This window comes from Ixodes scapularis, unplaced genomic scaffold, assembly GCF_016920785.2.
Source record: "Ixodes scapularis isolate PalLabHiFi unplaced genomic scaffold, ASM1692078v2 PGA_scaffold5__190_contigs__length_132052651, whole genome shotgun sequence".
In the NCBI taxonomy this organism is placed as follows: domain Eukaryota; kingdom Metazoa; phylum Arthropoda; class Arachnida; order Ixodida; family Ixodidae; genus Ixodes; species Ixodes scapularis.
The window spans coordinates 124121250-124135051 of NW_024609880.1; the positions used below are offsets into that span (position 1 = coordinate 124121250).

The 13802-nt window shown below is 46.4% G+C and overlaps 1 protein-coding gene across 2 annotated transcripts in view; it reads right to left on the bottom strand.

Annotated features, from left to right (window-relative positions):
- LOC8025292 (ecto-NOX disulfide-thiol exchanger 2) overlaps positions 1-13802 on the bottom strand; it is a 27775-nt gene continuing 13973 nt past the window's right edge. For both annotated transcript variants that reach the window (XM_029981909.3, XM_029981910.4), the window contains 4 exons: positions 13311-13431; positions 10367-10569; positions 8721-8856; positions 1-5850 (listed from right to left, as the gene is read on the bottom strand). In XM_029981909.3, coding sequence (XP_029837769.2) covers positions 5639-5850; positions 8721-8856; positions 10367-10569; positions 13311-13431 — 672 coding nt within the window. In that variant the 3' untranslated portion in view covers positions 1-5638. The remainder of the gene's footprint in view (positions 5851-8720; positions 8857-10366; positions 10570-13310; positions 13432-13802) is intronic.

Sequence of the window (13802 nt, forward strand, 5' to 3'; positions counted from 1 at the left end):
GCAGTAATTGGCTTCAGTTTAATCACAAGCACATCTTTGACAAACAGGAGTGTTCACACAAACACAAAAAAATTCTGTAACGCATATCTTTGCTGCACATAGTTTGCAAAGCCCACAAAAAGTGCATTGTAAACACTTGTGCATGCGGCACTGTTACGTGCTCATCTCCAGAATTCTCCCAACACATGATCTGCGTAGAATCATCGTACCTCGCCGGACAAATGACCGCAAGAGGTGAGGAATTCACAGATATTCCACCATCCGTAGACTTTCTGTGCAGGGGTGTTTCTGAGCTTGACCCCATTCACGCTTCCAAACGTTGAGCCATCTCAAGTGATATGAACTATATTCGTAGTCACCTCAAGAAAAAGCAAGTTTTGAGCATAGCTCATAGGTAGGGTGTCCTTCAAGGTTTATTTTTCTTCAAATCCCGGGGGCATGTTTTAGGCGTTTATTTTTCCCCAAAGATTCGCTGATTTTTGGTGTAAATTTTTGGACAAAAAATAGGAGTTTATCGGGGATTATGTTGAAAAAAAACAGGCGTAGGATTCTCAAACTTCCAGGGAACATACGCGTGGCCACAATACTAAGAAAACGTCCCCGTAACGATAAAGAACAAGAAGGAGATAAGACGCGTGGTTTGGAAGAAAGAAGCCGCCCCCTGGACAGTTTGTTGGGAGCTGTGTCCCCAGTCAACACCAAATGAAGCTGTAGGCAAAGATTTTCTTGACGTCAACCTTGTTTTGTTTTTTTCTTTGTTTTTCTCATTCGAGGGCATTTTTTATTTGGGGTTTTATGGTTTTCCCTGGTGTCAATAAAACCGGCTCGGGGGTTAATTCGAGAAGTTTATCGGTATTTATTGAAAGCACAGAACCCTACTCACAGGCTGCACAAAGTAGTTCTTACAAAATTTGGTTGTCAGAAAAAAAAGAAAACAGAATGCTTTCTGTGTTTGGGATGTCTGCGTTCTGATAAAATAACAAACCTTAACGAGCATACCAGCCTCTTAATTCACCGCATAAAGGGGGAAATTAGTAACCCTCTGTGACGAGCAAAACCTTTTTTTTTTTTTTTTACTATGGTTCTTGAGGTGAAAACGAAATACAGCAAAAATGTAAACATGGCTGCATAGACCAGAGTGGTCGTGTCAAGATAGACGGAGGTCAACCGCATGTACAAGGTACGGTTGTTGCATGGAGGTGCAATGTGATTAACGAAATGATATTTTTGATCCGATCGATCTTTCCTGCCAAAAACTTACTCCGACTGAATCTGCCACGAAAGGTGCTACCATTTTGCCCATTTTAGTAACTAGGCACGGCACGTCTTTCCAGCGACCCAGGCATAATTGCCTGCGTCCAGTGACCTCGAAAGTTAGGACTGATGTTTATGCTCTAACGTGAGAACAAACAAATATGAAACTTTCTTTGGAATGTTGCTTTCATTCAGAACGAGAGACGGGTCTGTCGGGAATCTACGTTTTGAGAATTTAGGCAGGTTTTGAAATCCCCATATCAACATAACAGAACTGCAGGGACTATTATACTAGTATATTCGTAGCAGTCAGTACGGCTTCATATTGGCATTTATATGGTAATACGGATTTTTGAACGAGCCATTTCGTACGATAACAGTTTGCGGGTCAGCGCCATGTGACAGAGCAAAGCCAACTGTACAATCGTACGATCGAGCCCGCTTAATGTGACGCTACCATTTTGTGTCTAGCATGCTGGCTGACAGCAATCACAGTGGCACAGTGTTCTTCCAGCCCTTCATCATTCTTCGACCCCTGGCTCATAATTTGGTAGCTCTTTGGAACCCCTGATATGTCACTTATTAAATAACGAGTAACGAATGTTATAGTCGCCGGCAGTTTATGAAATGCAGAGCGTGGTGACTTTCAAGCGTCCAATTAAACCCCTGCAGCCAATGACGTTGCTGCATTATCCGATAAGAACACAGGCCGAATCCTGAAGCAAAAAGCGCGAGTACAGTAATTGCCCCGCCTTGTGTTTCTTTAGTTGTAATTGACTACGCAAGCTTTTGGAAAGACCGCAGAACATCGGGTGAACACTCGCGACAAAAAGCACCAAGAGCATTGTCAAATCGAAGGGGCTAAATGTGAGTATTCTTCGCAAACATCAGCCGAACGCTTGCATGCAAGGTTCGCTAAATGCCACAAATGCATGAGGGTGAAGCAAATCCAGGTCCCCTGCACCAGGCCAGTTGTTCCCATCGTACAACGAGCAAAGATCACAACCATCAATTTTCAGTCAGTACGCTTCAGCACACTACTATTTAACACAAAATAAACGTCACACTAGACAACAAGTTCCACAAAACAACTAAATTTTTGCAAAGCGGGAAGAGGGCACATTTATATTTTGTGTAGATAACTGGTGCCAAAAATATGTAGGCTTATCAATGACATTTAGTTTTAGGAATTACGTTGTTTAAACAAACACACCCCTGCAGACCATGCGCCAGTGATGAAGTGAAAATTCCCAAGCTTCGTGGTGGCTTCTGCTCCATAAAAGCATGGTGCAGAAATGCTATAAAATCTACCCTAAAAGAAGCTAACAAAATCACGCAAGCTACGCAACAAACAATAACTGATGCAGATAATAAATAACAGAGTCATACACTGCCAACATATCTAGAAAACGCACCTGGATAAAAATGAGATAATGTGAGGAAGCGCACGAGTATTGCACCAGACCGGAGCACTTTAGGGCAACATGCGGCCCCAACAAAAAGCGTAGCGTGTAAAATTAAATAAAAAATGACTTAGTATTTGTCGTGACTCAAAACTTGTCCAAAATCTCTGAGTAATTATGCTGCTATAACATTGTACCCGCTACCGAATTCTTTCGGAGCTGAAAAGTCTAAACCTTGAATGTGAGCGACTTATCCAAAAGGCACACAAAAAAAAGTAGAGCAACAGCTGGACACTCACGATAACATATATAGAAAAAAGGCCTAAGAACATAAGCATTGCGGCATAAGACCAAAAAAGGAGGGTAAAATGTTCTTAAAACGCTTTTCTCTGCTGTCATCCTTTGGTGGACAGTACAAAACCTAGAATTAGCTGCATAAAATTATGTATTTCTAATACTACAGCCACTCTAGTAGTGTCCTTATTTATCCATGGAACTCGCCTTCCTTTTGAAACAATTTCAATTACAGCTGCATCGAAAGGGATGTCTCGGAAAACGCTGCACGTAACTTTTGTAAAAGTTCAGGGCACATTTTCAAAAAGATGCCCCCGCAGCGATTCCGACGATTCCCCTACTTATTTCTAATGCTCACGTCTATCAAGATGTGTGCAACAGTTAGACACAAGTAAAACATAGCAACACTCATTGTGACGCCTATTGGGCTAGGCCACATATACTAGTATGTATTGGTCATGTTCCACCTTGAACTCTCCCTTCTAGAAACACAGCAACAGTGGGCCCTTAGTTCTGTCAGCACTTCAGTTCCCTGCGACTCAAAAGTCAAACTTTTTGTACAAATCTAAACCAGCCACTGTAACCACTGGTACTAAATTAATTTTTGCTTTAATTGTTCTTCCACTATTAACCTTGTAGATTCACTCTAAATGCTTTGTGACATTTGTATCTCTTACGAGCTGCACAAACACATTCATTTTTCAAAATCTAAGCAAAATTTGCCAATAATATGAGACGGGGAGAATCAAAAATGTGTCCACGAAACCGTTAGTGACAGAGTAAACTTCCTTGGTAGTACATACCTAGTGAAGTCTAGCGCGGATGTGTGGACTAGGCATGTATCTGCACGATGAAGACTAAATGTTTCCCAGACTTGAAGGTGATTCAAATCAATGCTCAAGAGATTTTTTGAGTGAGGTGAAATTAAAGTATGCATTGAGCCAAAAATGTTATGGGCATGCAATATCAAAAGCTCCACAATAAACTAAAAACAAAATCTTGGAAAGGAAAAAGAATACGTGTGAATATTAAGATTGCATTACACTGCCACCAATATCACCTACTTTCGATCAATAAAACCAGGTTCCCATGAGCATGACATTGACATTGAGATGCTTGCTTTAATTACTCTCCTAGCAAGCTATTCTTGGTATCACAGGCTACGTTCAACTATCACTTTTCCCTACATTCTACATTCTCGGATTTTCCCAGAGACTTCTTCTTGGCTGGTTAAACCAGTAAATAACAATGGCACTAACCAGTGGCGTTATTAGGGAGGGAGGGGGGTGGACCACTCTGCGTGCAGCACTCGGGCGGGTGCAGCGGGCTAGGAGCCACCGGGGGGGGGGGGGGGGGGGTGTAGCACAGCAGCCCACGAGAGCGGAGGGGAGGGGGGGGATGTCGTTGCAGGCCACTGTCCTGGGTGCCACTGACCCTTGATGCCACCGGGGCTAACCCTTGAAGCCAAGAGCTTCAGAAAATGTTAGGACTGCCTTGTGACATGTCTACACTTTCAGAGTGTTCTAGACTGCATGTAGCACTGTTTTTCTCCACTCGTGTCCAGAAAAACTTGAAAAAAAGATTAGGGAAATTTTAAAATAATTCTTTAAAAGTTCTTGAGACCGCCAGTTCGTCTCTTACCATACGCTGGTGCAGTACCAGTATTATGTCATATCTAAGGTACAACAATCCTCCTTGCTCTAATGAAACAGCAACGTGTAAAAAAATTGTGTCTATCATTTTGTCATGAAATGGACACATGTACAACGAGAAACACATTGACGCAAAGCAATGCTACATTTGCTAAAATGTTGTCACACTCCATTCATGGAATTCTGAACAAAGTGACTGCTTCTGGCGACAAAACTGTGAGGATGATTTCAAAGCACGGCCGACCGCGATTCTCGAGACGCACACACTTCCACGTGAAGTAAGGACAAATAAACGGAACAAAATGTGACTTTTCTACCACGGGGATACGGCCCTTTCTGAACGAGGCAGCTTTAGCTGCCAGCATAATGCAGTTCTTTTCCCTGCGTTGCCTCGTCACAATTGGTCAGAAAGGATCACGTGCGTTGACACGGAGACAGTTCAAGCTGGCTCAGTTTCTACGACAAGTGACTGCACCAAGCATTGCTTGTCCTTCCCAATGATACCGCACCGACGCTTTTCCGACGCACAAGGTCTGCCACGAGCGTTGAAGTTTAATAGTGTACGCCTACATTCGCATCACAAAACTGGGTCCCCAAAAACTAAATCGAGAAGCTCAAACAAATGCACCAAATCGGCAATAAAACAGCCGACAACCGTTCTGTCGCAGCGGCAATTTTCGAGACCGAAATCGAGATTACCAGCGCAGTTTCTAAACCCAGATTCACAAAAATCTTAGGCTACGACAACTTAGCTAAAACATTTCTAGTTATGCACATTGTAAGGCGTACAAGTCTCGCAATCATTTGGTTCCACGAATACAGATGTGTTCTCAGGCTGCGTCCTACGCACGTTTTTGGCTGCAAGTCAGTTTCGTGAATCCTGCCATTGGTGTCTGGCAGCTTCCGGTGCCTAGCAGCTGAAGTTATACACCGTGGCTCTACACGCAGTCAACAAGACTGCGACGTGTGCTCTAACCGACGAGTGTTTCGAAGAGAATCGAGACTAGAAAACACAGTGGGTGGGACGGGCGGCCCTCAGGCGGGGGCACCGAAGCCCCCGAACTTCCAGCGCCTCTCGAGGGTGGGGCCGACGCCGTTCACCTCGAGCAGGAAGAGGCTGGGGAACTTGGAGAGGAGCACCTCCACGTCGCAAGGCTGCAGGGAGGGCTCCTGGGTGTGCACGTACGACCACAGGTAGTCCAGGCTCGCCCCGGCCGGGTGCAGGTGAAGAAACATTGACATCAGGCCTGCACATCCCACGGTGGCATTAGGACACCTGCTTCGTACTTCTAGCACGCGTGGAAGCGTGGAGAATCCACGACTCGCAAAAAAGCCGCGCCATTTCCTTGAAGACCACGGGGCGTAAAGACGGAAGCAGAATGCGGTAAGTCCCAAGTTCCGAGGTCGGTCGTCCCGAGAAAAGGAATTAAGAGAGCGACAACAAAGCGGAAAAAGAAAGCGGGCAATAGGCTAGGCATGTTCGTTCTGCTGCAATGAGTTGAAGTTGTTCGAGTATTTATCAAATTTATTTATACTCTTATACGGGGCGTGTGGAGGTAAACAAAAACAAATAATGACCGAACTTCCGGAGGGAGTACTTATGCTACTTCTGGTCGGCTGTTGTTTTTCCTTGTTTTTGAGGACCTTCAATGAGTAGCGCACACTTTAAAAGTCTCACCGCCAAGGACTAACCGCGGCACCTCCCTAAATTTACTTATATGGGACCAACATCCATTCCTCTTTGCCCGAGCGTAAAGTAAGAGCACTTGTTCCTCAAAGAAGTTAGACTAGCCTGGTCCATATAACCGAGAACAACTTAAAAGCCACAAATACCTAAGAATGTTCAATTACTTCATGAATGGCCAGGCATCGGCGATAGGCACCTACCTTCCCCAAGCACCGAAGATATGCACAGACCTTCTTTGCAGGGGTCACCGAGCCGGGTCTTTGTTTTAGCGGACAATCTTCCGAAAGTTTTAATTATGCTCCCCTCGACGCGAATCTCTCCAATGCACAATTTTCTCATGTTTTGATTCACTTGCTTCAGTACTCGAGGATTCTTTCCCAGAGCACCGTGCACGTTGCATTTGTATGTGCCGTAATGGCCCATCGTTGTACGGAGATGGTCGGTCAAGATGCCGCATCCTTGTGTTTGCAGCATTGCGTCATCTGTCGGCATCACACTGAAGTAGGCTAACACCTTCTGCCAATGCTGTCGTCATGCAATCGCCCAAGCTCGGCGGCATTCCTCGTCTCGTGATAATCGAAATAACTTCACTTACGACATTTTGTTCGTGCTCGTACCTATCAGCAGCTTAAAAGTATGACACTGGGGCATTTACAGAGCTTAGCTCCCATGCAATTTTCTCGACAGGGAACCGAAAGTCGTTGCACACCCACTTAAACACAAAGTAAGCGTAGGAGAACCGGAAGCATTTTTTCCCCCGTCATAGCGGCTGGAAGTGGCGCTAACATTCTGTATGCAGTGCGCAATGCCGGTGTTTTTCTGCAAAGTAAGCTAGAAAAGAACTAGGCACAGACCTCACACGTGATGTTTTGCCAGTTCTTTGTGTTTATCGAGGTGCCGCCAGCGATATGCACTTTTTGGGACCGCCCCCTGACATTACCGCAACGTTTCAAAGTAGTCGAAATGCATGGGACCTTTTTCTCTAGATCAGTGGTTCTCAAGCATGGATGTGTCAGGAACTCCTTGGGCACCCGCCACAGTGATGGGAAGAGGGGTAGGGTATAAAATAAGACGTCTAATTGCAGTGTGAAAATGGCATCCCTTACAGGAGGAGTGACAGATTTTGATGTGTGGATTAAGTAAAAAAAATCTTCCCTCCTCTGCTCCCGTGTGAGGCGAGAGAAGTGGCAGAAGTGAGAAGCATCAAGTAAAACGATGAATGGACGGATAGATGGTAATGGTTGTGCCCTTTATAACGGGCAGTAGGTTGTGCCACCTAGCCAGTACAACAAAAAACACTTTTTATTTCAAGAAAAGAGGAGTCGAGGGCTATTCAGAGCCCAGCGGGTCTGCGGAACCCCATTTGAGAACCACTGCTCTAGATTGCCATACCTATTACCTCTATGGAAAAGATAGCATTGCTATCGTCCACTGTTTGAAAGGGAAGCAAATAAGCATGCCCGCCATTTCCAGGCTGCGGCGAAAGCGAGAAGTGCATTGTGGGTATTTTTGCTCGTCGTAATGTCAGCACATTGTGTCGCATGCAGTTGCATGAATTGCTTTTCCAATCCATAAAACGGCGAGGCTTTTTAGATTTCTGTTGGCCAAGCCGTATCCTGCAAACAGAGAAGGTTGGGTAGCAGCCATGAGCAGAAAGAAGCTAGACGGTTCAAAATGGCAGCCGAACAAGCATCGCGAAATCTGCAATGCACATTTTGTCACGGGTATGTCGATTTTGTAAGCTTCAGACGAGTTTTCCGTGCGCCACGAAGCCACCTCCGCCCCATAGTTTTCCAGCCTCACACCTGAGGTGTGAGGCTGGACACCACGTGATAGGTGGTACACATTATTTTGCGAATCGTGGATTCCTCGAAGCACCCATGAATTCTCAAAACTAGAGTACTCTTCCTCTTGCTTGCTTTGGAGCACAAGGAGTGTTTCTTGGCTCGAGCTCTTAACTTCGACTGGTCATACGAAACCATTTTGGTTAGAGCTATTTGTTTGCATTAGTTTCTGCGACTGCATGCTGCAGGCATCGGGTGTGTACAGATACACAGAGTGGCACAACCCCAAAAAGAACATTCGGGCATCATACTTTGAACTGAAACTACCCCAAAATAAACTTCGCTTTCGATTTTCACAACCAGGGCAGACGGGTGCATGCCGTGTAACATGCTCGCTTACGATTCACGATACCTTTCGCAGATCATGGTGCAAATTTGGTGCTTGGCACATGTAAAACAAAAATTTTTATTCATTTGAAACACCCAGGGCCCCTTTCAGGCCCTGGGAATACCCAGTATCTAAAAGAATCGCATCATAATTACGCATCCAGAGCACCCACAAGAAGTAACCGCTTCTGCGAGCATAAAACCCCCGAGAACTTCCTGGCCCGCGACCGAGTGTCGGCTTCCAGTCGTAAGGACTCACCAATAAGCTTGGCGTCCTTCTCCGTGATCCTGATGCCTGCCACCTGAGTGGACGACGACACTTCGTTCCTGGAGCCAGACGCCGAAGATGCCTCCCTTTCGGAAGAGGCCTCCGACGTGCTTTTGGCGGCCCTCAGCTGTGGAGCAAAGTAGATCAGAACTTCTGCCACAGCCAAACCCAACAACAAAACTTTCACTACTTTTGTGCAGTACACGCAAGCTGGCATAAGGCAGAAAGCTCGAGATGGAGGCGGAGCATGCGACAAATTCTTAACCTGTCACCGACTATAGACCATTTTATTTAGCGCTCTCTGGGCGGCACCATTTTGTTCAACAGCAGCGCCCTCTCCACACATCCGGGAACTTCAGCGGGTACGGCAGGGTAAAACGAGAGAGAGGGCACGCGCACGACTCCGCTAGCAGACGACAAAGCGGGAGGTTGCCATTCTCCATCTTAGGGCTGTAGTGGCGGGCTGTACGGAACATTGAACTCTCGCTCGTGGCTGCCGTTGCGAAGTGGTTTGCGTTCTTGGAATAGTTGTGGCTACTCCAAAATCAGCCTAGAGCTCTCTGTTGTTCTATTTCGGTAAATGATCAACTAGCATATCTTTTTTCCATTACTTAAATAGCAGTTGAGTCAGCCGGCATTACAACCCTCAACTACTGCGTGTATTGCGGCAGGAGAGCACGTTTTTATTTATTATTTCAGACTTCCACTCATGGTCGCTAAAGGAATATATCAGTACGAACTTTGTATAGTAAAAAAAGGTACAGCAACCAGATTTACTTTTTGCTGGAGAGACCGGCCAATATGGCACAGTTTCCCTATTTTTTTTAAATTTGCACGCAGGTAACAGCGCAATTGGACCCTGTTAGTATTTTTATCTAGCATAGTATTACACAATTACTGGCATACCAAAATCTGCGCATCTGCGCTTGAAATTTCCAAAATGAAGCGATTTTAAACAAAGTTTGCACGCTAGCCGGATACTAGGTACTGCCCACTCGGCGGAGCAGACGACATGAGGGTGAGAGGGGGGAGCATTGTTTTCTCTCTATTACTTTCTCTGCTATGACCCTAATGGAATGGTCTATAGAGAACCTTTGCAATGTGACTGGGATGTTATTAGCCTAGTCTAAAAAAAACCTGTATCAAAGAAAGGTTAGTTGTTTCAAACCACCGGTTTAAGCTTGCAAACATAGCATAAGGCTTCGTGTGTGCGGGAATGAAATTCCGTACATTGAGGTCTTTCCACATTAAAGCGGGGATCACTGTATATGATTTAATTTTTGCGAGGACCTAGTTTTCAGGGATCTAACAACTTACAAAAAATATTGCGAACAATAGATCACACAAATATGTTCCTATGGTAACGAATATGTTGTGTACCATTCCCAATTGGAAACTTTTGTGCCTACAAGATGTTCCCAAAAACCCACACTTGACAAAACTTGCGAAACATTCAGCCCGTGAACATGAAGTTGTTTACTCGTTAAAAATGTTTGCAATCTCCGAGAGGGCCATCTAAACTTTCAAAATTCGTCGGTTGTTGAAAAGTTTAGGTTTCGAGTCTCATTTATGACCTCCCTCCCCGGAGCTGCGTGGCAGAGTGACTCCGGGTGACCCCTCAGCCCTTTTCGACCCACCCTGGCCAGCTCCTGGCAGTCCCTGGCCCTCTGCTGCTGCAGCCCCTGCAGGGCCTGCTGGAGCAAGTGCAGCTGCTGCTCACGGTGCTCCTGCTCCACCTTGAGCACCTGGGCCTCGTTGCGGTACGCCTCCAGCTGGCAGCGCAGGGAGTCCCCCTCCTCCTGCAGCCGACGCACGCACTCCTCTTCCTCCAGGCCGCCCTCTGCGACACGGGGAAAAGGACGGCCGCCATTCTCTCAAATGGTGCTTCATACCACCCCCACCCCCTTATCAAATAAAACTTATCCTAAAGATATCTCCCTCCTGAAAACAGCACATGCATTCCTCTTCCTCTATGCCACCCTCTGCTTCACGACGACCACCATTCTCAGGTGGCACCTCATACCACTTCCACCCTCTTACCAAAAAAGCTTATCCTAAAGGCATCTCCCTCCTGCAGACGGCACACGCATTCCTCTTCCTCTAGGTCACCCTCTGCGACACAACGACCACCGTTCTCAGGTGGCGCTTCATACCACCCCCACCCTCTTACCAAAAAAGCTTATCCTAAAGGTATCTCCCTCCTGCAGACGGCACACGCATTCCTCTTCCTCTAGGTCACCCTCTGCGTCACGACGACCACCATTCTCAGGTGGCGCTTCATACCACCCCCACCCCCCCTCTCATCAAATAAAGCTTATCTTAAAGATATCCCCCTCCTGCAGACGGCACATGCACCACGCTTCCTCTAGGTCAGTGGTTGGGGGGATCGGTGGCTGAGTGGTCTAGCGCACACCAGCTCGGAGCACGTGGAGTGAAAGCTCGCACTGCAGAACCCAGGGATCCTGGGTTCGAGCCCCAACCCTGCCCGTTTCGATCTGGATGAGCATCATACCGGCGTGCGGTCGTGTATCACTACTGCGTGATGCACGTTAAAGACCCCAGGCTAGCGGTTGTACCGCACTGGCTAAATTTCTGATCTACAGCTGGGAGACTCGTCGCCCCTGTGAGGCAGACCAAGTTCTAGGCTGTATAAACATACACACAACCCAATTTTTTTTTTTTTTAGGTCAGTGGTTTTCAAATAGGGGTCCAGGGACCCTTTGGGGTCTGCGAAGGCTATCAAGGGGTCCGTGAAGCCCCGCTTCATCAGTCAACCCAGCAACAAAAGCCGTCTTTTGTTCAGATTGAGAAGAAATTCTCCAATGTTTGGGTGAGTTTTCTCGCGTGTATGTCAATGAGGAATGTATACTTCCAACTAGACCTTAGTTATATCATTATCATAAATAACCTATACCTTTCCCTTCCCCTCACCACAAACGGGGTCCTCCATCATATCCGCCGATCCACAAGGGATCCGCGAAACATCATTAGTTGAGAACTACTGCTCTAGGTTACCCTCTTCAACACAACGGCCACCGTTCTCAGGTGGCGCTTCATACCACCCCTCCCCCCTTATCAAATACAGCTTATCCTAAAGGTATCCCCCTCCCCCTGCAAACGGCACACAGACCGCTCTTCCTCCAGGCCGCCCTCTGTGGCATGATAGCCACCGTTCTGAGGTGGCGCTTCATACTACCCCTTTTTCCCAATCTGCTTGAGCAAATAAAGATTATCCTAACAATATTCCCATCTTCATATGTCTTTATCTCTCTCCGCTAAACATAATGGAGAAATTTTCCCTCTAAATTCAGCGGAGCAATTTTACGCAATGTCACGGGACACTGCGACGTCGTGCGACGACTCGCACGAAACACGCACAGAGAACTGCAAGGAAACCTTGACAATGAAACCTATCGCAGCAAAAAAGAAAGAGTAAAACGGACATTGCAAACATTTATACGGCGAGAGGCCGGTCTGCAAATAAGACGCAGCGACACTGATTCGACACTCTAGAGAAGCAGTTTATATGCTTATTCATATCATATATGTAGGGTTGTTCGATTTCGGGTTTTATATTTTTTTAAATTCGGGGGGTAAAAATCGGGTGCTATTTTTCAAGCTGATAATCGGGGAGAAATAAAATTTTTTGTGGAAACATTCCGAAATTCAGGTTTAATTTACAAAAATACTCAGTAATACAATCTTTTTCTTTTTTTTTTTTTAGTCTGGGCGTATTACGAGGTTTTTAATGCTAACGCGTTAAATTTAGGGGTCTGTTTCAAGCTGGTAATCGGGAGAACAACAGGGTTTTCCAGCTGCGATTGTAGTCGCTTCAAAGGAAACACCGCCCACGGAATCCTCCTCTCCCTCAGGTGTCAACAAAAACCCCGACCATTCGAGGGACGGTCGTCTTCAGATCAGATATTTCGCCATGGAATAAACCTGTTAAGTTTCCCGGTCCAATTACGCGACTGACTGACTCGGACGTTGTTCGTGAGAAGCGTTGGACGCCAGCGAGATGGCCATGCTACCCGAGAGACCAGGCTGGGCGTCGACACCTCAGCGGTCGAAAAGGGATTGATAGTGCATTTCACAAGCCGCGTGCAGCAGGGCCGAAGATTAGTGGCAGTCCGAGGTGGTTCCACCTGCACAGCGGGGGGACAAAAATGACCCTCCGAGGCCCCAATGCCTATTGTCGCTTTTCCTCAGCCGGCCTCCGTAGAATATCATGGTGAGTTAGGCGCGCTCGTAGGGCGGGTAGTTGAGAGTCGTGTGGCGTCCACAGTGGTGCATGCAGCTTGCCAAATAAACTATAGGTTACCGTTGTCCCCAGGTAGGGTAGCTAGCGTGTGTGCAAATCCCTAAGGCGTAAAAATGAATAGGTTGGTTACGTGGTTTTGGAATTCGGGGAGAAATCGGGTTTAACCCAATTGTCCTGAAACATGTTCGGGGTGTAAAAATCGGGTAAAATCGGGTTTTACCCGAAAGCGAACAACCCTACATATATGATCATATATCATATATGATAAGATGCTCATTCATATCAAGACAGGTGGGAAGAAGTTTGCGGGGGCTCTCCACCTGAGCTGCTCTCTGATGGCTTGGACGTCTTGGGGGGAGGGCTGTCGTCCTCATCACTAAGGTCCATCTCATCCTCCTGCCGCTTGTCCAGCACGTCCGCCAGGTGGGCAGACTTGATCTCCTGGAAGGACCAACCGAGCTCGCTACTGCCGGCGCTTGGAAACGGCGCGGGAACAATAGAGGATAGCAGACGACGGTCGTAAACGAAATTGAAGGGGACCCGCAATTCACGCACGTGTATTACGACATTCACTACGTACCACTCGTTGAGAGGAACGGTACTTAATACCTACGGGGATGCAATAGTACGCCCTAAATATTTTTTGCGGAGTGGGAGAAAAAGCGCAACAAAATAATGCAACGTAAAGCTTGATCTGCCAAAAAAGGATGGTCCGTGTTTCGTTCCTTTTAGATGTATAGCGTTTATAGGAGCTCTGACAAATCAAAATCATATTTTTTTTATTATCCGAAACGATTGAAAATGATACCGGG